The 25,810-nt window shown below is 41.2% G+C and overlaps 2 protein-coding genes, 1 long non-coding RNA gene and 1 pseudogene across 3 annotated transcripts in view; 1 reads left to right on the top strand and 3 right to left on the bottom strand.

The window, feature by feature from the left end:
• The window catches only part of LOC109841204 (DCN1-like protein 4), a 7,327-nt gene extending 1,829 nt beyond the window's left edge, over positions 1-5,498 (top strand). Inside the window, exons 3-9 of the mRNA XM_020410112.1 lie at positions 902-976; positions 1,079-1,115; positions 1,204-1,287; positions 1,442-1,502; positions 4,715-4,821; positions 4,913-4,978; positions 5,072-5,498. Of these exons, the coding sequence (XP_020265701.1) occupies positions 902-976; positions 1,079-1,115; positions 1,204-1,287; positions 1,442-1,502; positions 4,715-4,821; positions 4,913-4,978; positions 5,072-5,158 (517 nt within the window). The 3' untranslated portion in view covers positions 5,159-5,498. The remainder of the gene's footprint in view (positions 1-901; positions 977-1,078; positions 1,116-1,203; positions 1,288-1,441; positions 1,503-4,714; positions 4,822-4,912; positions 4,979-5,071) is intronic.
• On the bottom strand, positions 7,955-9,027 carry LOC109843663. The gene is made up of 3 exons (XR_002247753.1): positions 8,548-9,027; positions 8,207-8,315; positions 7,955-8,063 (listed from the first exon to the last, which is right to left on the bottom strand). It is a non-coding gene; the product is annotated as an uncharacterized LOC109843663 (long non-coding RNA).
• Positions 9,111-11,424, bottom strand: LOC109841205 (annotated as a pseudogene).
• Positions 18,211-25,810, bottom strand: part of LOC109842577 — a 62,448-nt gene continuing 54,848 nt past the window's right edge. The window contains 1 exon segment of the mRNA XM_020411436.1: positions 18,211-18,859. Within this exon segment, the coding sequence (XP_020267025.1) occupies positions 18,797-18,859 (63 nt within the window). The 3' untranslated portion in view covers positions 18,211-18,796.

A 25,810-nucleotide genomic window follows, 5' to 3' on the forward strand; every position in this document is an offset into this window, starting at 1 on the left:
TCACCTGTCTGGGAGCAATGTGTTCGGTCTTATGTTGGTGGCTTGATCCTTCTTTTCTACCCCAATTGCTTTTATAATTGTTTGTCCAGGAGATTAATTTGGACTTGCGCGTGCACAATGTTTTCCCCTCCACTTGCTTTCTGTAATAGTATGTCAAGGATATTAACTTAGTTTGTGTGGAAGCTTTCATTTCACTATTTGTACGCGAGAAATTCAAGGATGTATCTAAAGAGGGGGCCCTTATGTCTGATTTTGAAATTTAATTTCAATTCCTTCATGTCCTAATATACAAAAACTAGTCATTTTATGTAGATCTGATGTAAATGAGTATCCTTCTAAATTAACTTCACCTTTGAATATATAAATGTATAGTAATATATCGAAGTTAGCCAGAGTCAATTATAGTTGCATAACTTGCTTTCCTAAATGGTGATGAACAGTTAAGATAATATGATTTGGTATAGGGATTGATTCCTATAGCAAATCATGTCATTATACATCTTTGTCTAGACTCTTTTTTCGTTAAGGGATTTGGAGGCCGCTACTATGTTGTGAGGCGTAAACTGTACGGCATTCAAGTATATGAAGAGCCCCTCAGCGTCAAACTTAGCTCTGCCAAAAATTTCCTACTAATCCACTGAGAGTTATGCAAGATCAACTGTCTGTCATGCATTATTTATTTCTATCTCTACCTATTTAGTTCGAATTTTTGCTTAATAGCTGGTGCTTGTTAACCTTCATGTATGATATTGGTTTGAGTCTTTGGCCTTATCAAGACTGAGCATTACTGAAACTTTTGGGCATGCTGTGATATTTCCTATAATTTTCAATGCCAATCGTGGTCTTGTGTTCTTGACGAATAATAGCTGTTCTTGTTTAACACTTTCTTCCTTATCGACAGCCCTGAAGGTATCGAGTCCTTCTGCTCCGATGTGGAAGTAGATCATACTGATGTCAGGATACTCATGCTTGCCTGGTATTGTATACCTAATGCATTAAACTTCCCTTTCCTTTTCCCCCCTTCGAAAAGGGAGTATATTTTCTATTTTATCTATTTTAACTGACATTTGATAATCAGGAAGATGAAGGCTGAAAAGCAGGGATATTTTACTCTGGTATAGTTCAACCAAATCGTGAACCTTGCGGTCCATTTTTTCAATTTCTTGCATTGCATGCCTGACAAGCAATTCTGATTCATGATAGGAAGAATGGCGCAGAGGTCTAAAAGCACTTCGAGCAGATACTATCGCCAAACTAAAGAAGGCACTACCAGAATTGGAGAAAGAGGTTAGGAGAATTATGATTCTTAATCAGATTTTCATGAGATTGTTTCTTTTGAACTGATGTTGTTTTTCTTTGACTTGGCAAATTTTGTGGATTTTATACATGTGATCTTTGGTGAAGCATGAATATATGCTGAAGTTTCCTCGTGCTTTTTCAGGTATCGAGGCCTCAGAATTTCCTCGATTTCTATTCATATTCATTCCGTTATTGTTTGACAGGTATTGCTACTTTTCTCGTGGTAGCCTTTATTTTCTAGATGTGGATAGATAATAATATATAAATCTTTTTGAAGTTTTTGGGCTAGCATGAAGAATCTTTTTTTGTATTCAAATTATTTACTAGAGGGATGACCATTTCTCTTGATTAGCATATGCCTTGTTGTTTTCCCTTTTTTGTGTTTTTTAAACTTCCCTTATCTGGATTGAAAGTACCCTAAAGGGGGAGGGTGAATAGGGTAATTGCTAATCTAACCCGATATCGATGCTAAATTAAAAACTTTACAATGCAATATCCTAACAATATGATGTACAACAAATTATATGCAAGGATATGCAAGGATGGACAATATGACAATGGGCGATATAAACAATGGGCACAAGATATAAGAGAAATATACGCCAAAGTCAAACGTAAATACAAGAATATGATCACGGAGTTCGGTCTAACACTCGACCTACGTCTCCGCTCCTCACCTCGAGGAGATCTCCACTATATCATAAGTATTACACAATCGGTTTTCAAAGCTCACTGAAAACTTTTACAATGCACACGAAGTCAATCCCATAAGACACTCCTCTAAGTATTGGTCTACCCGTGTCATCTTTCTCAAGTGTTTGGAATTACTACCTCTCCCTAGGCTTTATAACCAGGCCACTCCTCTTAAAATTGATCCCGATCTCTCCCAACCCCTCCTCTAAGTGTCCTTGTGTATTACAATGTGTTTCGACAATTTGTGCAATTAAAGATTTGTTCTCTAACAAAGACGAGAACGAAATGTAAGCTCTCTCAATGAAATAACCCCACAACCCAAATTTACAATATGTGAAATACTAAAGTTCAATTTGGTTGTGTGAGAGCAATGAATAAAACAAAATTAAACTTAAATAATTCTAGCTTATATATACGAGAATTAAAATAATAAATAGCTAGAAGAAAAGAGTTTTAGAAAACTTCTCCAAGAACAAGAGAAGTAGATATTTGATGATGAAAGCCTCAAAATTGAAATTAAAATTCTTCTTTGTGAAACTCTCTTCACATAAACAAACACACTTAAAAACTTCTCAAAAATGTGCAACAACATGACCTAAAAACTCAACAAAAACTCTTAAGAAAAATCAAGGCTTGAGAACTATTTATAGCCTCAAAAACAAAGCTCAACAAAAATTAACCGTTACAGAAAACTAGTCGTTCGGTCGACTGATGAACTGTATCGGTCGACTGAACAATACTGTTCGGTCGACCGATTTTCTTGGTCAGTCGACTGATAAGCTGTAAAACTCAGGCTGGAAAAAGTTGCTTTGGTCGGTCAACTGATAAGTTACATTGGTCGACCGAAACACTGTCGGTCGACTAATTTGAACAATCAGTCGACTGAAAACTGATACATAGGAGTTTTTGCTGAAAAAGTGGTTTTCTAAATACAATTTAAAAATAGTAAAACAACTCTAAAATTAGTAAAATTTGGGAAAATGTTTATATACATGAAAACAAACATGTTAGAAAAGAATTTCTAAAATAACATTTACCATTTGTGAAAACTCATCATTTTGCAAAACGTCAAAAATACGAGTTCGTTGAATTCTTGATTTTGACAAAATGATTTTAAACAAAATTGAAAATTCTTTTGAATGGATTAATGGACTTAGAAAAGATGTAAAACAATTATATTAAGTCAATAATCGAAAAACACATTATTTTCTCAAATGAATGTTTAATTATCAATAAATCAAAATGTGCGTATGTGAATAGTTTGAGCTTTAAGTATGAGCACATAAAGTAAAAGCCTAAACTATTTTACCCGAGCTAATAGTCTTCGTTAGAGCTCGATCTTGGTAGCGGATGAAGTGATAGAAATTCTTGACTTGAATTGCGACGGTTTCATTCCAATTTCCTTCCAACCTCCTTGATATTGTTAACGTGAAATTCTTGACTTGAATTGCGACGGTTTCATTCCAATTTCCTTCCAACCTCCTTGATATTGTTAACGTGCAATATCCAAATATCAACCTGGATGTATGTTGGAGGAAAACACAAATACTAGAAACCAAGATGAGAAATTGTTTGTTAATCATCAAAACAAGGTTAGACAATAGGTTCATAAACATGAGACCTAACATGGATTGTTATTGGTCACTCACCACTAGTCCTGATTACTGCTTTAGCAATGATGTTATGCTTATGCCTCCTGTCATATGCATTCTTATATGAGAGGCACTAGAGGCACACTCTCCACTACACCTCCCCTCCTACTACAGTGCACCGGGGCCCACTTGAGATTTAAATTGTAAATCTCAAGTGGGCCCCGGTTTTAAATATCGGCCGATAATCGATATTATCGGCCGAGTTATCGGATTTAGGAGCTCTCCGCTAGGATAAATTGGATTTTTAATCGGTTATCGTTTTTGTAAGTTTATCGGCGATTTATCGGCGTTATCGGCACTTATCGGCCGATAAGTAAGACTTTTTTATCGGGATTATCGGCCCATTTTGACTAACATTATATTTTTTTAAGGCTATGATGTAAGTTTCGCTTTCTACAATTTGTTAGTGATTCTAAACATGATGATTTACATTTTGGTATGTTTATATTTCATTAAGTATGATTATATTATATTTTTTAATTGTTATATTATATATAAACATCATCTAGTATATCACTCCGATAAATACTACTTATCCCCGATATATCCCCGATTTCCGCTATCCGATAAAAGATTTTAGCCGTCCGATAAATCCCCGATAACCGATATTTAAAACCTTGCCGTGCACTGTAGCAGGAGGGGAGGTGTGGTTGGAAGAGTGGTGGAGAGTGTGCCTCTATCATTTCTCTTCTTATATCTTCGCTGCATGGATCTATGAAGACTTGAGTTATTCTACTCTCATCTCATCGTTAATTAGGCAAACTTTAACTTATTATTAGTATAACTATTTCTGTCTTATTACTGATGCAATTAGTTCTATCCATCTTTTCTGAATGTTGTTGCACATTCACCTTGTTCTCACTTCATCACGTCCTAATCCAAGGACTGCCCTTCTGCCCTTTACAAATTATTCAAGAACAAAGGCTTGGAAACCCCTTATATTAACAAAAAGATAGCGAAATTTAGAAAAAAGAAAAAAAGAAAAAAAGAGAGAAACTTGTCTCTCCCCTCAATATACATGCCAATTGTTTTGATGTCAAGTTTTTTTTCGTTTTCCTTCTATTTCCCAGAGGACAAGCAGAAGAGTATAGATATCGAGAGTGCTTGTGAACTACTGGATCTAGTGTTAGGCTTTCAATTTCGCCCGCAGGTGGGAAAACTTGTTGAATACCTTAAGGTAATAGTTCTCGTCCCTTTAATTAATCTTGTTTCCCTTTTCATCCTATATTTCTTATTGGATTGATGAGTTTAATGCACACGTTCCACAGAGCCAGCATGAATACAAAGTAATAAACATGGATCAGTGGATGAGTTTTCTCCGGTTTTGTAATGAGGTTTGATTCAACTTTTATTTCTCATGTCAATTCTTCTTTTGTAAGCTATATATATACATGCGAATGCTGGTCCCTAATCTTTTTCCATAACAGATAAGCTTTCCGTCACTTGATAATTATGACGAGGAACTTGCTTGGCCTTTGATTTTGGACAATTTTGTCGATTGGATGCGTGCGTAGCAAAAGCTTCTCCTCCTCTCTTTCTCCCAAAACTGTCTTGTTATTTTCAGCTTCAATTCAAATTCTGTAGAGACGAAGAATGATATAATTAAGTTGTGGAGGATTTACTGGTCGCTATAATTTCTCAACCGTCTTTTGAGAAGATGCGCAGAAGTTATCCATTATTATTTTCTGAAAAAGCCTGTCGAGCTATTCTTGAAGTCAATTGTGCTCATTCTGTATCGAATGGTTCTTTCTCCAGTATTGAATTGTCGAGCAGAGTTACTTTATATAAAGTTTGGAACAATGAGAGTCGCATTTTAAGATTTGAAATAAAAGTTAAGAGCTCATTTAATTTTGATTTGTGCATTGGATGTCTTACATTTGTTGCCATTCTTGCTTTTATTGCAACTCTCAGGTGATGTTTGGATTCGGGACGTATTACTCCGGGATGAATTTAACTCACTACTATAGGCTTTGGATACGATAATACTAGAGATTGTAAGGGGTCATGTTTTTAATAATTTGTTTGGTTCAATTTGTTATTAACTTTTCTGATACATATATCATGTTTGGGAGCATGTCATTATAAGGTGACGCAGGATTATAACAGTAAATATCTATTATACCTTTTTACCTAGATGAAGTGATTTTCGATTAAAAGTTTAAACCCAGGATACGAAAGCTCTCCAGTCCCAAGTTACGGAGCACCAACATAAATAAATATCGACTCACCATGACAAGTTACTTCCATGGTATTCATTAGCTAACCCATTAAAAATGTCAACTCAATTAGCGTCAATTAGCCATAATTTTAAATTTAGTCAAAACAGACGAAGATTGGGGTGGGGGGGGGGGGGGGGGGGTTATGTCCAAACATGAAAATCTAATTATGTTAACATTTATTGGGAGTAATTGGATGGATATGCTAACAGACCCATGCTCCGATCTTTCTTCTGCCGAGCATCGATCTTCTGACCTTTTTTTCTTCTTTTTATCAAATGGCAGATGACTGCTACACGTGAAGGGAATTATTAAATAATAATGGAATCATATCTAAATTTTAGCCTTTTGAAATATAATCCTAAGTGAAGAAGTGTCCCTAGACTGTAGTAATACCCTCCTCTTCTCAATTAAGTTGTTGAGTTTTAGACACCCGTCAAACTCTTTAACAATACTAAATGAAATCCAAACTGACTGTCTCAATTAAACTCGTATAGATTGGATATATGTTGAACCCAATCTAATTATCATCATCTAATATCAGAGGGATCTCGATCCAATAAGGCTTTCTTGTTTGATTAAGTATATTGCACATGATGTCGGTGATAATCTTTACTTCTGAATATATATATATATATATATATATATATATATATATATATATAGAGAGAGAGAGAGAGAGAGAGAGAGAGATAAATTAAACAATTTTGGAATGATTCCCCACATGTATACTATAATACTATTATATAAGAAACCAAGCAAGCGCAATCCAAAAATTGGATGAGTATTAGACACATTCTCACTTCTGCTATACTTGAAGGGGCGAAAAGATAATTCAACAAGAGACATCTTTGTTTCTCTCATTTTTGTTTTCTAGAAGGTACCATATATCATATAAATAATTTTTTCTTTCTTTTTTTTTTGTCTTTTTTGTTGGTTTTCAAGAATGTATCTACCATAATTCATGAGTATTAGATATGAGCCCATATAATTACCCATCAATTATATTTTAAACACTAAAAGGAATACTAATTAAATCATATGTTCCTTGTAGCAAAAACGTAATAGGGGTTTTTTTTTAGAAACCACCGGGTAATTATACACAAACCGCCTTTGATCTAATTTATATGGAAACCACCTAAAATTTGTATTTCTATTCTAATTAACCATCTGGGCCCACATATTTAATTTTAAACCCATTTCTATCCTTACAAAACTCACGTGTTCTGCATGTGCTCTCACCTTAACCCATATTTACCCAGACCCTTAACTGTTGAACCTTACCTAAATAAAACCAAAAAAAAATCTAAAAAATCACAAACCCCTCCCCTTTCTCTATGAGAGTCAAAGCAATCTCCCCACTTGTTCGACCCTAGATCCAATAAATTTCTTACAAATCCATTAAGTTTCTTGCAAAGAACAAGAAATCAAAACAAAATTTTGATTTTTACTACAGATTGAAAAAGATTGACATGATTTCTCTGTCTCATGAAGTTGATGTTGCTTCTCTTCTTCAACTTTAAGAGTAATTATTTGTATGAAAACAAACTTTGGGCATCAAAGTTAAAAATCAGCTAAACTTTGAAGCGCATTAAAGTGCAAATAAATGTTATCGGTAGTAAAAGCAGGTACAGCGCTGCGCCATCCGAGGGAGGGGGTGTCGAGCAGGTGGACGCCATCCGGGGGGCGGCCGGGTAGGGGCCATCCAGGCGCGCCGTGGTGGAGGCCGTCCGGGCCGGACGCCGGGGGGCAGAGTAGCGCGGGTGCAGGGGGAGGACGAGGAGGAGCTGGGCGCGTGTGAGCTGGCGGCGGCCATGAGGATGAATGGTCGTGGGACATGCAGGCTCTGCCTGTGCAGAGACTTGCTATGTGCTCGCTGTGCGAAGAGCTTCCTAGGGCCTGGAGCTGCAGCTGCGGCAAGGTAGGACGCTGCTTAAGGTGCGGCCTCGACCGGGAGAGGGTGATTAGGTGCCATGTGTGCGGGAGGGCGGATACTATCGCCGTGGAGCAGGTGATTGAGGGGGAAGAGAGTAGTGTGACTTTGGTGGTGATGAGCGGCTGCCGTCGCCCATCATTAGGCCTCAAGCTGCCACAGTCATTGTTCGTGTCGGAGCACCGCCATCTTCCCCCGTCCTTCCTCTTCGTCAACCTATCTGGTTTGTGGTTCACAGAGAACATGGGACAGCGCTGTCGTCAGGATTTGCTGGTTTATACATACGAGGCAAAAAACATTACGTGAAAGTGAATAGTAAAGATGTAAAAGGATCAGAATACAACAGCATTTAGACATGATAGCGTGAATATCAAAACACTTAAGAATACTAAAGTTAAAGCAAAAAATATTACGTGGTATTAGACATTTATCCATAGAGTACTTGGTGGTAAAAACAATTAAAAGATGCGAAAAGTTCACTGATGCCTGAGGTAAGCAGCGACCCGGTCGAATCCGGATCCCCTTCAAGAAAAAGGAAGAGAAAAATAAAGGTTAGTGACAAAAAGGTTGGACAAAAAACACACTAAAAAGCAAAGTTAAAGGCAAAACAGAGGAATAGGGTTAGAGAGTCAAAGGTCAGTACCCAAAGCCACAACTTTTGAGAGCAAACTTTTGAACTCTAATTAAACTTAAAATAAACAAGTTTAACCTCAAAGATTGAAAACTTTAAAAAGGCAAAGCGAAAAACACTCACGGCGACCCATCGTACACAAAAACAACCCTCAACCCCTCTGCCTCGTATGTATAAACCAACCAGTCTCGATGACAGCGCTGCCCCACGTTCTCTGTGAACCACAAACCAGATAGGTCGACGAAGAGGAAGGGCGGGGGAAGATGGCGGTGCTCCGACACGAGCAACGGCCGTGGCAGCTGAGCCCATGGCGACGGCTGGCCTCATCACCACCAAAGTCACACTACCCTCTTCCCCCTCAATCACTTGCCCCACGGCGATAGTATCGCCCCTCCCGCACACATGACACCTAATCACCCTCTCCAGGTCGAGGCCGCCCACCTCAAGCAGCGTCCTACCTTGCCGCAGTTGCAGCTCCAGGCCCTAGGAAGCTCTTCGCACAGCGAGCACATAGCAAGTCTCTGCACAGGCAAAGCCTGCATGTCCCACGACCATTCATCCTCATGGCCGCCGCCTCCACCACCGCCGCCTCCTCCTCCTCGTCCTCCCCCCTGCACCCGCCAGCTCCGCCCCAGCCGCCCGGAAGGCCCCTCCACGGTCGCCTGGATGCCTCCTCCCCGACCGCCCCCCGGATGACGTCCACCTGCTCAACCACCCCCTCCCCCAGATGGCGCAGCGCTGTACCCGCTTTTACGACCTATAACAATTAAGAGTTAAGTTAAATCAAACTAAGAATTAAGGTTTAACAATAAAAGTTTAGTTTTGATGGCATGAGATACAACGGTTATTTTCCCCCACCATTGTAATTATATTCATTATTTTAAGCAACTAGCCTAGATGCCCAGAAATGCTACTTACTGACAATCAGCATGTTAAATTCTCTTTCAGACTTATTAGCAGTGAGCAGCCGAGACATCAAAACTTTTAAGAGACCGTAGAAAAATTACTTGTAGCAGCTTTATTCTTAAAAAAACTATCATTAACCGAAGAATTGGAGAAGTAGTTGGAATAACTACATATTAATAAAGATACTGCAAAGATAGGAATCACTTCCACAAGTTTATTAAGCAGCGAATCCTGAAATGTACGTGGAAGAACAAGAACGCTGAAATATCAAATTGGCACTCAAAAGGAATTATACTAAAATAAAATCAGAGAACACATCAATTTTAAGAAATAATAAGAAAATTATCAATTAAGTTTCTATGTTCATAAAATTCCTTTGTGCTAGAAGCCTGAAAAATAATGCTAAAGTGGAAAGACACGTTGTGATCACAAAATAGTTGTCTAATGAGTAATGACTCTAAATCAAACCTTTTTGTACAAAATACAATCAATTTGTAAGGAAAATATTTAGTTGTTGGAATAATAACAGGGTGTCCATAAATATTCCAAAAGATCGTTCAAACCCAATTAATCACTTTGCATAGACAGACCCAATTAATCATATAATTCAGCGATCCAAACAATAAGATCCTACACTTCATTTAAACTCATTCAACAACCTATGAATAGTAGGATGAAGAATGATAACGGAGATCACAGTACATAAATGTCTAAATGGGTTTAAGCCTCACAACAATACCTGATATTTTTCAAACAAGAAGGCAAGACATAATTGAAATTTAGTTAAGTAAAATCTTAGTACCAACTAGACAATTACAAAATTACTTGTGATAACTACTTCATAGTAAAGATGTTAATGAATTAACCTCAGAAGTATGCTGGAAACGCCAAAATTACATCAAATTTCACTAAAAGAATATTTAAATTATACTCATAAAGATTGCTCCTGTCCAATTACTTACTTTTTAACCAATTAATCATATGATTGACCAATCAGAACGATAAGATTAAACAATTAATTCAACTCAGCCAACTGTTTTAGACTCAAACCCAAAGCGCCAAGCTTTCTAAATGGTGAAAAATGACAATGTAGGCCACAGCACATTGCCTAGAGGCTACCAGATTGGGGGCAAACCCAACCGAAATGTAAGAAATCAAGATTTTGGCACGGTTCTATTCTAGTGAAATCAAGCAAACAGAACAGTGAACCCAATTCAAAAAAAAAAAAAAAAAAAAAAAAAAAATCAAGAAAACCAACCTGAAGATAAATTTGACTTGAGCAAGATCCCCTCCACGCTAGCCCTAGTCGCCACCCTCAAATTCTCCGCGTTCGCCAATGCCAGCAAATCAGCAGCACTATGCCTCCTCCCGCTTGAATCGAAAGTACATTCGCCTTGATCAATCCATCCCTCACTGCGGACACCCAACTCTTCAGCTCCGGCCTAAACCCCACCGCCTTCTCCACCATCTCCGGGTCCCACTCGGCACCGTAAGCGTTAAAGAACTCCCTGTGAGCCCGGCTGTAGAATCCGGCGTTGATCGCCGACGATCCGTCGAGGACTCTGCCGAGAGCCTTGGGGACGCCGTCGTCGGAGACGAAGGACTGGGCGGGGGAATCGAGGCTGTTGGCGGCAACCAGGGTTTGGAGGAATCCGTCCTGGGAGCTGAGGGAGGGGAACTCGTCGGGGGTCCCGCCGCGCTCGAGGAGGAGGACGTGGTGGCCGGCGGCGGAGAGGGTGGCAGCGAGAGGGCAGCCGCGACTATGATGTAGTCGTAGTCGTCCTCCGGCGGATACAGGGTGGCGTCGAAGGTGAAGCGCGCGTAGCTGGGAGTGGTTCCCCCTGAAATCAAGAAATCAAGAAATCAAGAACAAGGATCGATTCTTAGGGTTAGGGTTTGGGGGACTGAGGATTACCTGCTTCCTGAGACGAAGAGAGGATCGCAATGCGGGGGGAGAAAAGGGTTGATGAGGGTCTGATCGCCATTGTTTTCTTGAAATTAGGGTTTTTGCTTTGAGAATTTGGGGGAAATTTGGAACGTTTGTTTTGTTTTTTCTCACGAGAGATGGGTGAGGAGTTGGCTTGAGAGCTTTAATTTGTAGAGAGGACAACGGCGCCTTAGACGTGAGTGAGGCTTTAAAAGAGAACGGAGGGGTATTTTGGGGATTTATTGTTAAGGGGTAGAAAAACATGATATGAGATGATTAGAGGGGTAGAAAAACATGATATGAGATGATTAGAGGGCAATTCCGCAAATATCAAGATACAAAGGGTAAAAGTGCAAATATAGAAGATTAGGGTATTGTTTGCATCAAAAGTTGGTTTTGTCATGGAATTCATTATATCTTCGGTCGATTACAATAAATTCAAAAAAAGAGATAGCCTTTTTATAAGACTCCTTTTACACAACAAAATGAAAATTACAACTCTTGGGAAACAAACGCATGATCGTTGTTTGGATCGCTGCTTGCGTGGGATCTTTGCCTGTGCTGGGGGTGCGTTAGCCCGTGGACCGCCAAATCACAGATTCTGATTGAATCGTGAGGGGTTTATGATTCTGACTTCGTTTATCGAAGTGAGAACTTGAAACGATATCTTATCAAGGTAAGATAGTCGTTCTTCTTGAAATCAAGTCAAAGCCTGAATATCAAGGAGTGGCCGTAAGCTCAAGAACTCTGCTCTCTCTCTGCTCTGGATTGCTCTGAAGTGCTCCAAATGATCAGCCCCTTCAAAAAAATGGCATTCGGGGGGTATTTATAGCCCCTATGAATAGTTTGCGAAAAACAGTCTCGCGAGACAGCATTTGCTGTCTCGGCCGTCGAGACAGTGTTTGCTGTCTCGACGGGCGAGACAGTGTTTGCTGTCTCGGCCCGCGAGACAGTAAATGCTGTCTCGGAAACAGTAACCGTCAGGCAGTTTTCGTTTAACTGCTTTCCCACGTTTCAAACTCCGTTATTTTGGAATTATCAACGCTGATTCTCGCCCACAACGTTTCCCACGTCTTGAACAGTTTAGTGGCCACGTTAGGGAAGTTACAAAGGCGTTTTGACCATCTGAAAGCTGTCTCACTGGCGCGAGACAAGTCTAAATTCGTGTCGTCGCACGCGCAGACAGTAAAGTCTGTCTCCGGTGCGAGGCGACATGTAAAAGTCATTCTCGCCAGCAGACAAGTAAAAACGCTCTCGGGTCGGCGCGAGACATGTAAAAGCATGTCTCTGCCAGCGAGCAGTAAAGACTGTCTCGCACGGCGAGACAGTCAAGTCTGTCTCGCGTGCGAGACAGCCCATACTTGTGTTCTTCTGCCTTTTTGAGCTGTATTCGGATATCTCTCAGCATTTTTTGACGCCTACAGGTATATGCAAAAACCCCTTTAAAAAAGGGTTAATTGCCTATTAGTCCCTTATATCTTTTCTAATTACCAAATAGTCCTTCAAATCTCAATATTTGCTTATTAGTCCCATAAATCTTCAGTTTTCTTGCAAGATGGTCCTTCTGTTAGGAAAACATTTAACTTCTCTAACTCTAGTTGAGTTAATGCGTAACCTAACAACTCAAGTTACCTTATTACCCCTGGGTATATATTGCCCTTGTAAGTTTTGGGTTTAGCGTGAAGCTAGTCATGGGAATGACCTTGATTTTGGGTTTGCTGAAGAAAGAAGGTGGATTTGAGTTGTTATAGTTAGGGGTATAATGGGTATTTTACCTAATTCTGTCACATTTAATGGTCATTAATAACACCAACTAACACGAGGGACGGATTGGCAAAAAAACTAAACATTTAAGGGACTAATAAGCAAAATAATGAGATCTGAGGGATTAGTTGGCAATTAAAGATGATGTAAGGGACCAATATGCAATTAACCAAAAAAAGATAACCTTTGAACTTATCATTCCATTCGACTAGCAAACTAAACACCTACCTTCCCGATTTATACTCGTCCTCATTGTGGGGGAATTTTAGTCTTCCCACCTACTATAATATGTGCAACTTGAAAGTAAACTCACAATCAACATGATAGAAAACAACCGCAATCAAGAAGAAAAAACACCGAGATTTACGTGGTTCGGTCGACCAACTTTAACCTACGTCCACGGGGCAACAATAGGAGAAATCCACTATGTATCAGGGAGATCTATAAGAGAAACCACTCAACTCTCATCTCTCAACCTCACATACATAATCAACTCTCATGTCTCTCCGAAGCCCTCTCCTTACAATCTTTTGAATGGATAAAGACTGTGAAACTCTCTCCCAATGATGTAATCTTCTGCGCGAACAAAAACTATTGAACCCTCGCCTCTCGCACAATATTCTTTAATCAGATTACGCCCTCTGCTAACCCTAGATTATAAGAATATTAGCTCTCTCTCCTCTGCTTGGTTTTTCCTCTAACAATAGAAGAATATATATATAGGGAAACCAAAACTCTATCTCTAGTCTAACTTCCTAATTAGAATAGGATTCAAACTCCTAATCATGATGAGACCTAATCTCTTAATTATAATAAATCTCTAACCCTATCTAATTCTCATGAATTTATACAAAGAATCAAAGACACAATTCCAACAATCTTCACCTTGGATTTGATACCCAAACTCCATTGAAGTTATATCATCGTTGTCTTGAAACTTTGCCTCTCCCGCTAGAGTCTTCTATTTTTTTGCACTTCAAATCGAATCACCTACACTCCAACTGGATGCCCCTATGACTCTCACTTTCATCTGTCTCGTTGTGGCGCCTCCACCTCTCTTGTGTTCACCAAGAGATTTTCGCCACCTCTGGCATTAAAAGCAAATCAACCATGCTTCTCCTCCCAAACTGAACTAGACAGTAGCATTCCCCCACTTACTGTCCTCGTACTCCACTTGCATCACTCGTCTCGAAATATATCGGTGCATCTCTCCTACTCCACACTACGAGCCGGATGCCTCTATCTCTTTCATCACTTGGCTTGGACCGAATATGAGCGCTCATCGCCTTCAAGTCCAATGTCACCGTCTCCATCTCTGTGTATGTCACTCAATCGTGCCTGCTTGCAAGCTCCACAAAGTCTGGCACTATCCTCCTCGAGTCTACACACCAACCAACTACTACTCCTGCGATGACTCTGAATAATTATATATTGATAACTCTACTGCTAGAATCAAATCTGATTCTCTACGCCAGTCTCATCTGTTGATACTTGTTTGCCCTATCTGCCATCAAATCTGACTCGTCGTCACCATCAGATCTTTTAAGCACTTTTTGAGCAATTTGAGCATAATCTGAAAAATCAAACCTTTTTCATCGCGTTCAGAGCACTCCAAAACCTAGGGATCAACTCCTTGATCACCAATATCCACCATCGAATCGGGCATCTACTCACCAATCATTCTAGACTGATATATTAATCGGTTCGCCCATCAACTCCTAGAAAGCAATTATTCTCCATATTTTGACAAAACAAACACAAGAAATAACTTTCCATGATATTGAATGAAACACCAAAAAGTGAAGGAATGTTGGACTTGGAAAACGGAGGAAAGCAACCAAACAACCCTTGATATTAACATTTTTTTGGTTTCTTGATCTTAATTTTTTAAGTTCTAGGAAATCTTAGTTGTGAATAAGTTCACAAGGAAAATCAACTTGTGCACAAAGAGACTAAGTCACTTGTGGAATCCTTAAAGATCACAAGAAAGATTTTATCTTTGTAATCTCTAATATAAAGAAAACTCAACCCTCGTCCTATGGATGTAACTGATTGTCGAGCAGCATAAATCTCTTGTCTTCGTCTCTTGATTTGTTTTATGTGATTTGCATCTTTCTTTTTGGTTCGAACTAGTTACTTATCAGAGTTTCTTCATTGTAAGGTGACTGATTAGTCTATGAAAAATGAGGAGATCTAATCAGATGCTTCGGTGACGCTTTAGCAAAGTACGCTTTCGCATAGATTATCGGCTGGTGCGCAAGAATCAATGTCAAATTGCGGTGGCATGCGCCAACATAAAATCTCCCTCCTCTTCGCTTATTAGAGGAGGTTCTTTATCCAGTAGTTATAAATTTATTTGTAATTCAATTATTTTAAATACGGTGAAAAATTTTCTCTGGAAATAGTCAATGAGAAGATTTTAAACGGTTTACACTTTGCTAGAATTACGTAGTAAAAAAATAAACATAGAGACAATTTATTCATTAACGATCAACATAAAACAAAATGATATTTCTAGATTAATATATTGACAAAAGAAATTGAATAAATCCATTCCGAAAGAAAACACAGTATTACAAAACATAAAAGGAACCATATTCTCTTTAATTATGTGGTAATTGGAGAGGGTCAAATTCTCTCAATTCTTGGAGTTCTTATTACTTTTTATGGATGAGAACATGTCATGTAATCTTGAAAACCATTGTTACCTTGAAAACCACTAGTATCATAATAACTAGGGTAAAATGATCGTTCCCCTTAAAGTATTGGTAAACTATCAGTATGCTCTCTAATGTATCGAATTACCTATTTTGTTCCCCCAAACTACATTTATGGTTTCAACGAGATCATTTTGTGAGTCTACAGTAAAATATTTAGCAGGAGGTTAATGATGCAATAGTATATTTTTGTATTTCTTCATGTATTTCATCAGTTTAGTTCATGGATTTTATTAGTTTATATGGGATGAATACATAAAAACGCCCTTACATAATGCAGAATGTGGGATCATTTTTATAAGGTTTTTTAAAAACTAAAACAATTATGTCAATAATTACCTTCGATAAAATCAAGATTCAATCCTTCGCTACAGTCCAAATGAGCATTCAACCTTGACCAGTGCAATTGCAAATGCGCTAACAGTCATATTTGATCTTAAACGTTGGGCCGTAATTCTGCAAGGCCGTGGTTGGCGGTCCTCAAAAAATTAGGCCACCGGCCTAAATGCACGTTCAACAAATACTCGTACAATATATTTTTTAATATCATTTATTGTTGCTTTTCAATAGAAACAGTTTCGACACTAAAAAAACATACTGGAGATCCACGTATCCCAAAAAAAAAGAAAAAAAAGGATATCTCAAAAGCAAAAATTTGTTGGTTGCGTCAATATAATCTAAAATGAAGAACAAAACAAGTAGGCGATATCCTGAAAGGCGTCTTCCAACTGAGCATTGCGATCCGATGAATTATCAGGACATGCCAACAACTTTTCAATTATTTCCAACACCATCTGCCTGTAATCTTTACTATAATCATCAAGTTCTTTAGATATTGATCTCTTGAGATACGCAACTCCCAACTTATTGGCCAAAGCAACGGTTGCATCGGCCAACAACACGTACTTGTCCCTTCTCATCATCATTCTCGTCTACATAATTAGCACGAAACAACTAGGCTCGCCCATAATTAGAAAACACTATAACGGAACGTCCTTGATCTCAACTAGGCTTTTGATGGCTTCGAATCCAATCTCCTTCATCTCCTCGTCGTCTACCTCTACCGAAAGTTTCGTCACGAGCAATACCCCGTTCGCTACGTTCCAATTGATGTCGCTGGGATATGGATACGTTAGAAGTTGAATAATGCAAGTGAATAGCTTCACCAGCGCTCCCAACACTTTCCCTCTTCGATGAATAAAACCAACTCCATCTTTGCTGAAGAAATCGAAGAGACGATACAATATCGATTTATAAAGTGCTCATATCCATAGGGTGCCACCGCTTTAGCAAGAGCAGCGAGAGATAAAGCTGTGATCATGATTCGCACAATTTCTAAATCCTTGTGAAGGAGACCGAACTCCATAAGTTCAATTAGAGACGAAAGATGTGGCAGCAACGTGCATCCGATCCTCACAGCAAACTGCTCCACCATTCTTATAGCAGCACAACGGACTCGCAATGGCTCAATTCCTCGACAACAACTTTCGATGAATGGAAAAACAACATGAATTCCGAGTGCAGATGCTACGATCCCCATAACTTTGACCGCCACATCCCTTACGTAATCACTACTGTCATTCATTTGAAGACGAATCAGCACAGCAATTTCATCCAAACCCGTGATTTTGCCGAGAGTGTAGATGATCTCGCTCTTCTTGATGCAACAATGAGAGGAGGCACCTTCAACAAAAGGTTGGGCAACTAATATAATTCGAGAAACCAACTTGATGCAACAATGAGAGGAGGCACCTTCAACAAAAGGTTGGGCAACTAATATAATTCGAGAAACCAAAGGTCGAACTTTGTCCTCATCGCAACTGGGCAATACCTTGCTCATCACTTTCAGTAGGAAGCCGGCCTCTTCATCTTTGAGTGATTTGCGCTCTGTTAGCATCCATGAGAGAGTGTAGTCAAGTACGTTGATGGGCTCAATGCCCATATCATGAATACTTCGGGTGAGGTTAATAAAAAATACTGACTTTTGATGAGAGGAATCGTTCATCACTCTTGAGAGTAGATTCTTGACAAGTTCTCGAGAATTAGTCTTCAATTTCTTCTCAGACGACAACTCATCACTTCCTACACTTTTATTGACAACAATTGGTCGTTTATGAGACACGTTCCCTTTGTTCTTCATCTCCTCGCGCTCCATGGTATTATTTTCTGACCTCCGGGAAACGCAAATTGATTTGTCGAAAAACAAACAAACAAAAAGTAAGTACTCGCAGAAACTCTATTGAAAACAAGGTGGTAGCTGAATATCATAACCTGTTGTCATTTAGTTTAGAAGCAATTTAATCTTATGACCAGATGCACTAAACTAATCTAGAAAATATATTTAATTGTTTTGCATAACTTGTTCTGAAATTTTATGTAAATAATGTCTACAATCATGTTAAAGGCATGAGATGTCTAATACATCTGAATCCTCTTGAATTATATGGTAACGGGAGAGGGTCCAATCCCCTCAATCCTTATTGCCCACATCACTTTCAGTGGGCGAGATCACGCCACGTAAGGTAAGGTTTTCATTGTTATCTTGGTAACCACTTGTTGAAAAGATAATGTAATTAGAGAATATTAGAGGGGGTTTTGTGTAAATGTGGGTGTAAGGCTATATAAGCCAATCTATTCTATCAGTGAGAAAGTGAATTAAAAAAACCCTAATTTTCAATATGGTATCAGAGCCCTAACCTAGCCGCCTCCCTCTTCAACCCGACGAAATCCAACCCGAACAAATCCGAGGGCTTTGGTCTTCATCCTCGGGCTTCGTCTTCACCAGAGGGCCTCCGAAGCCTCTAGATCTCCAGGCGGCGAGGTCATTGACTCCAAGATCATCAACGATCAGGAGGCCTGCTCGGTGGAGTTCTCTTGTAGGGAAGCGTCGACGGAGGAGCAGGGAGTCGGTGACGTGACCGGCGGCAGGTATGGTGTTACCACGACGACTGTAGGGCAGGAGGCTGCGACCACGATGACTGTAGGGTAGGAGGAGACAGCCGGATGCAGAGGAGGCCGAAGTCAATGGAGGTGCAGGGCGTCGGTGATGTGATCGCGGCTACAGGGGAGGGTCCGATGGCGGGAGCTGGAGGAATCTCGTTTTGGAGTTTGGTTTTTTGATCTGCAGGGAGTGTTGCCGATCAGATCCAAGAGAAGAAGGAAATTTATTTTGGGGATTGTTGCCAATCAGATCCAAGAAAAATAATAAAAAATTAGGACATGTATTAGATGATAAAGTAGTTTCGTTCTGCTGTTTTTTTGTTGTTTTTTATTCTAGATCTGTAATAGCTTGTTTGGGTTCCCTCGACAGGTCAGTCCTAGAACTGATGAGAGGAATAGCTGATATTTTACTTTGTTGAGATATTTTACTTTTTGGTTCTTGTTTTCTTGGTGAAACAAGAATTCTTGTTAATCTAACTCTCTTGTTGTGCTGTCGAAGTGCTGTCGAAATTTTCGCTACACACAACAAGGATACAAGTTGGATCGACGACGGAGACTGGCAGAAATCCGATGGAGGAGATCATCAAGAAGTTGAATCCTAAGGAGATCTCAACACTGATGCAATTGATAAGGTTGTCGGCGGGAGAGGGCAGCTTCCACCTATCGATGTAAAACTTGATGGACCCGCGACATATCTGAGTTGGTCGCGTCGGGTGAAATATACCATTGCCGGGAGGAGCCTAGAGGGATATCTGACAGGGTAGAAGACTAAGCCGGCTGAGGGCTCCGTAGGTAGAGATGAGTGGAAGTCCACTCATATGTTGATGTACATCTGGCTTCTGAATTCTGTAGTCCATCCAATTGCTGCCACAGTGGATGGCCTTGGGAGGGTGCAGGATGTGTGAGAGAAGTTGAGGAGGACCTACGATGGGGTGGGGAATAACCTGAGGGTATTCCAGATCGAGAAGGAGATCAGCGCTACAGTCCAGGGAGAGAGGACTATACAGGAGTACACCATAGAGCTAGAGCGCTTGTGGCTCGATCACGATCACTTCTCACCCCTAGCGAGCTGCAAGGACCCAGAATGCAAGCAGCGTGAGGCCTCTTTGCAGAAAAGGACCATGTCGTTTCTCCATGGTTTGGCTCCAGCGTATGAGCAGGGGACAGCGTTGCTACTAACCCAGACGAAGATCCCACCATTGGAGGAGACGGTCTCGGCCATGATACAGGAGGAGAGCCGTATCAGGCTACAGGCTGGGACAAGTGGACTTACACAAGATAAGTCTGCACTGGTGGTATCCAAACCGGATAACACTGGATTCAGAGGGGAGACTAGGTAGTGCTTCAACTGTGGAGAGGTAGGGCATCTGAGACAGATATGCCCTAAGCCACCCAGGGAGAGGAACTGGGGTGAACATGGTCAGGCTGGAGGCCGTGGTCGTGTCTGTGGAGGCAGGTGAGGTGGAAGAGGAGGCCACCAGGCAAACTTGATAGTGACAGAAAGGGAAGAAGAAGCTGAGATGATCTTCACTGATAAGGATCGGACACTCTTGGCAGCACCGAGGAGGAAGCAGAGAGCAGTAGGTGATGTGTCTGAGGGGTCATCCACTACTCTCTCTGGAGGGGACTATGCCAATTACGCCCTTCGTGCACACCCAACGAGGCAATTTTGGAAAGAATTTGACTCGCTGAGGATTTTATGAGAACACCTGTTATTCTTATAAAGAGGGGAAAAATGTTCCCATAGGAGGGTTTAAACTATTAGAGGTATAATATTAACGTAACAGGAAAAATATTATGATCGGGACAATTTTGAGGACTTATCACTCCATTGAGGAGAGTCGAAAAGTTGATTTTGTCAGAGGTGTGATACTAACATGACAGGGAGAAATATTACGATCGGTGCAATTTTGAGAAATAATCGCTCTATTGAGGAGAGTTGATAAGTTAATTTTGTCAGAGGTATGATATTAACGTGACATGAAGAAATATTGATGTGATTTGAACACAATCTAGGGGACTTAACGTCTTGCTGGGGAAAATCGCCAAATGGTTTATCATCGAAGCGATGACTTGTGATACTTGTGATTTGAACAAGATCGAGAGAATTTTACTACTCCACCGAAGGGAGTTGATAAGTTGGTTATTTACTACTGTGTCGAGGAGAATCAGTAAATTAACCATGTTCTGAGTGATTTTGGGGACTTATCATTCTATTGATGAGAATCGATAAGTTGATTTTGACAGAGGAATTATCGTCCCTTTGGAGGCTATGCAAGCTAAATTCAAACTCTGTGGGGATGATGGTTGTCAGAAGTGTAAGACTAACTTTGACGAAAGTTTGCAACTGAAACAATTTAGGTTCTGCTGGAGTTGTTTTCAGCGAAAGTTGACTCCATTGTCGATTCCATTAAAACTTTGATGTGTTTACAGGAAAATACAATGAAAATAAACGAAAATACAACTCTCGAGAAAATAACACAGAAATTGTTTATCAACTCCTGCTTTGTGGGACTTTGCCTGTGCCGGGAGTGCTTTGGATCGTTGACCACCGATTCACAGATCGTGAATGTGTTTGGGGATCTTTCCTTCGTTTATCGAAGTAAAGATTTGAAAGCGAATATCTTATCGATGTAAGATGTTCACTCTTCCAAAGATCAAGTCTGAGCTTAGAACTCTAGGAATCACCAAATGATGCTTGTCAAAGGGTGAAAATTCTCTCTTTCTTCCTCAAAATCAACAAAAGCTCCAGTCTCTTCTGCTCCAAAATGCTCTCTGTCCTTTATTTCGTGTCTAGGGAGGTATTTATAGGGGTAGGAATGCACAACAGTTGAAACGGGGGCAAAATAACCGACCAGATAACTGTTCTTTAGCCGCTGCAGTTTACACTGCCGCGGCCATTGGCGCGGAAGTATGGACTGCCGCGGCCAAAGAGGCGGTTATCAGCACGTTCCATCGTTCCTAAAACCGTTCTCCCACGACCTTTAACCACCTTTTTTCGTGGTTTAACTGCTTGTCCACGTCAGCACACGTTCTATTTCTGATATGTCGCCACGTGGGTCTCAAAACTCATCGTATAACTGCCTTGTAACTGCCACATCACTCCTCTATAATAGCCGCGGCACTCTAAGCTGTCGCGCCTAAGCCGCGGCACTATAGGCTGCCGCGCCTAAGGCGCGACACTCTGAACTGCCGCGCCTAAGGCGCGACTCTCTGAACTGTCGCGCCTAAGGCATGTCACCCTGGCTTGCTTGTTGGTGTATCGTTGTGTCTACACTGTTCTTTTCTCATCCTTGAGTAGTGTTTGGATATCTATGAGCATTTTTTGACGCCTATAGATACCCCCTCCAAAGTATCTCAAACTCATTATCTTAGAGAGGAGTCTGGGACACTTTGGATATGATAACCTTTCCTTGTAATTTCGTCAATGCTTTGTTGAGGAAGTTGCGTAGAATGGTCTGTGAACGATGTCTATTCTTGACTTCTTCATCTTTTAGTCTATTCAGTGCTTTGTAGAATAGCTAAGATTCCTCCGGTACTGCGATTATCGCGTGGCCGTCGTTGAAGTCTTGAATCAGAATTGCTGTTGAAGATTGAAGAAATAGTTTATACTCATATACTCTAAGGAATTATTGTGTATGCACAGTGCCTCGGCGCGTCAGCGTGGACTATGGCGTGTTAACTGCCGCGACAGCTTCTACTGTAGCACTTAAGCACGGCAACATAGACTGTCGCGCTCGAGCGCGACAGTGTCGAGTGCCGCGCAGCGCTTCGGCCCGTCAGGTTATAAGTCTGATGTTGGGCTTCTTCGGGTCATTTTTTCCCACTTCTCTGAGTTCGAAGCCCCCTCAAACACCCTATAAAAGGCTTTCTTTGGCTTTTCCCCTTTCACCTCTTCATATTTGGTTGATTCCCCTTTGCACGAGATCTAGGGTTTCGGGTGATTTCCTCAGAACTTGGTCTTTTTCAGATTCTTTCACTTTCCAGCCTCGATTCTCCTTGATCTTCGGTAAAACCGCACCCATAGTTCATGGATTAGGGTTTTATTCTGATTTCTTGTTTGAGATCTAACATAAAAAACCTAACTTTTGATTCTTTAGGTTGATTTCACCATGTCTCCCAAGAAGACTCATGCTTCCAAGGGCAAATCTGTAGCCCAGGCGTCGGAGGAGGCGGAGGCTGCTGTCCCTTCATTCGGAGGTGATTTTTTAACCGCTCCTCTGTTCAAAATTACTGTTTTCTGCTTGTATAACCTCGTTTGCCCCCTTCGAGGGGCATCCGGGAATCCTCTGTTCAAAATTACTGTTTTCTGCTTGTATAACCTCGTTTGCCCCCTTCGAGGGGCATCCGGGAAGAGTTGACATCCTCCATCGAGAGGATTGACACTGCGAATTACATATCTTGTTCAATCAAGATAAGTACCACGACCAAAATACAATTTTGGCTCAAACCCTTGTTTTTCGAAACCAAAGGGTGCCATTCAGTTACCGCGGCAGCACGTACTTCAATTTTGGCTCAAACCCTTGTTTTTCGAAACCAAAGGGTGCCATTCAGTTACCGCGGCAGCACGTACTGCCGCAGATGAGCGCGGCAACGTGTGCTGCCGCGGTAACGCGAGGACTTAGCTGTTGTCGCGGTTACTTAGGGCGAGGGTTTTGGGTCTGTCAGACTGTTGTCGCGGTTACTTAGGGCGAGGGTTTTGCAGTCCCCTTTCCCTCTGTGGCCTTCTCTGATAGAGAAGACCCAGGCCAGAGCGGTATTCTTCACGTCTCCTTCAACGGCGACTTCCTGGTTAGAGAAGCCCGTCAGTTTAATGAGAGTTGTGATGACAGCGTTCCTGAATTGATTCGTGAAGGAAGTCGTCGCACTTTGCGTGCTTTGCTGACCGACTCACCCTTAACTCCAACCCGAGATTCTACCGAACCGTTGAAGAAGCTTGATTATCTGTTCGGAGATTCGATAGAAGATCCAGACAATCTCTGCCGTGGCCCTGAAATTTGGTTGAATGAGCACGAATGTGCTTTTCTATTCCTTCCTCCATTCCCTCGACAGTATTCACTTCTGCAATTAAGGAATTTGGCTGTTTCGAGGAAAATAACGTGGCACCTGACAGAAGACCATGAGCGCGTTCACTGCGGATTCATTGGTAAAGATGTTAGCGCTCCTGGCTCCGTCGGTAGGCATAATATTCGTGGTCTTCACCCGGGGATATTTGGACCAGATAGTGGGTGTTTGGTGGAAAATTTGCAGTAAAAAGACAATGAAGGAAAATTAATTTGTATTCCTTTAATCTCAGTTACAATTGGATTTCCGATTACAAAAGAGAAGAGAATGATCTAGATTCTCCCCTTTGTTTAATTCTGGGTTCTTCACGGTGGCGATGAGATGCCTCCCTCGAATGCTCGCGTCGAGTTTGCTTCTCGTTGACGATCCGATGTCTTGTTTCACTGGAATGTGGTCTTCTCCTCACGATTTGATGTTGTGGAGAACTTGCGTGGCAAGTTTTAGAACTCTGAATGAGTTTGTTTGATCTTAACCATAATTGGTTAGACAAGCCAAAGATCTCTTCTCTTCTGTTAAGGAGAAGGATCCAAAAGCCAGCCCGAGATCTCTTCTTTGCTGCCCAAAAAGAAGGATCTAAACTAAGTTGATTTCTTAGTTATTTATAGGGGATTAAGGGGTGTAACCGCCTCCTTAATTCGCTCCTAAGTGGGGCTCATGGGATGTAACCGCCCCTTAAATCACTCCTGAGTGGAGTTGTGATCCCCTCAGATCGTGGGAAACGGTTTTGGAACCGTTCAGCTCCTGTTTGAACGAGTCAAACGCAGATCCGCGTTCTGGCATGAATTCTGTGTCTGAACGCAACATCTGGAGGTGCGTTCTGCAGCGATATTGAGCTGCGTTCTTCTCTGTTTGAAGGTGCGTTTGGCAGCAGTATAGAACTGCGTTCGATGTCGGTTGGAACTGCGTCAGGCAGCGGTGATGAGCTGCGTCAGGCAGCGGTGATGAGCTACGTCAGGCAGCGGTGATGAGTTGCGTTGGGTAGCGGTGATGAGCTGCGTTAGGCAGCGGTGATGAGCTGCGTTGGGCAACGGTGATGAGCTGCGTTCGGGTTTCTCTGTCTATATATATGGATGACACCAATGACCAGTAAAGAAGGTTTTACTCAGGCCATTTGTGACAACTGAGGCGTCTCAATAACGCTCTATCAACTGCAAGTCACGATCTCCACTAAGATTTCTTTGCATGGTTTAACCATGTGTTCCTCAGTGTGTCGAATATCATTACACTGCTCATCAGCATCTCTAATAGTTGCTAATATAATATTAGTCATGTTGTTGTCGCAGCCATCAAGATCAATCATCTCACATAAGAAGATGCATTCGTGTCTGCAGCGGTTGAAGCTGCGTTGGTATTGTATCTTGACGATGGTACGCGGGGAGGACTTCCACGTCTTGGTTTGAAGAGATCGTCGATTTGTAATCCTTTCTGTCAGAGTATTGCTAAAGACTGTCATTTTGTAATCTTTGCTTTAACTCTTTGACATGTGAAAATCTTCGAATTGTAGCCTTCTGGAAGTCGTCAGATTGTAACTTCCATCATCAGTGTTCGATGGAGACTCAGCTATCCATTGTGATTTTTAGACAGCCTACAGAACCCCCTCCAAAGTTTTCGAAAGTTCGCGGTTGACTGGGACGAATTTTCGAAACACTTTGGAACCCAAAATTTTTGTTGATCAAATGTATCTTATCGCAGATGGAGTGGAGCATCTTTTGATAGAACCGGGTTCTAGTTTGCGGAACCATTCAAAGGCCACCCCCTTGAGGGTGCCTATGAATAGCCGAGTGAGAATGGCGTCGTTCCCCGTGAGGAATCCGGTCTGCGCCATGAAGTAGTAAATATGTTGCGAGGGCGAGCCCTTGCCGTCAAACTGCACCAAGCTAAGTGGCTTGAACTTCGCCGGGTAGGGGACCGTATCCCATTCGACAGGGTAGGGTCGGACCACCCCCAGCTTGTTCATGTTCTGCTGAAGCTTGAGTGCGTTGAGTTGGTTTTGGAACTCGTCGAACCTCTTGTCGCGGGTGCTACCCCCTGTATGCGACGTTCCTAGCGACGTCTTGGAAGAGTAATC

The sequence above is a fragment of the Asparagus officinalis genome, chromosome 5, assembly GCF_001876935.1.
Source record: "Asparagus officinalis chromosome 5, Aspof.V1, whole genome shotgun sequence".
Lineage (NCBI taxonomy): Eukaryota > Viridiplantae > Streptophyta > Magnoliopsida > Asparagales > Asparagaceae > Asparagus > Asparagus officinalis.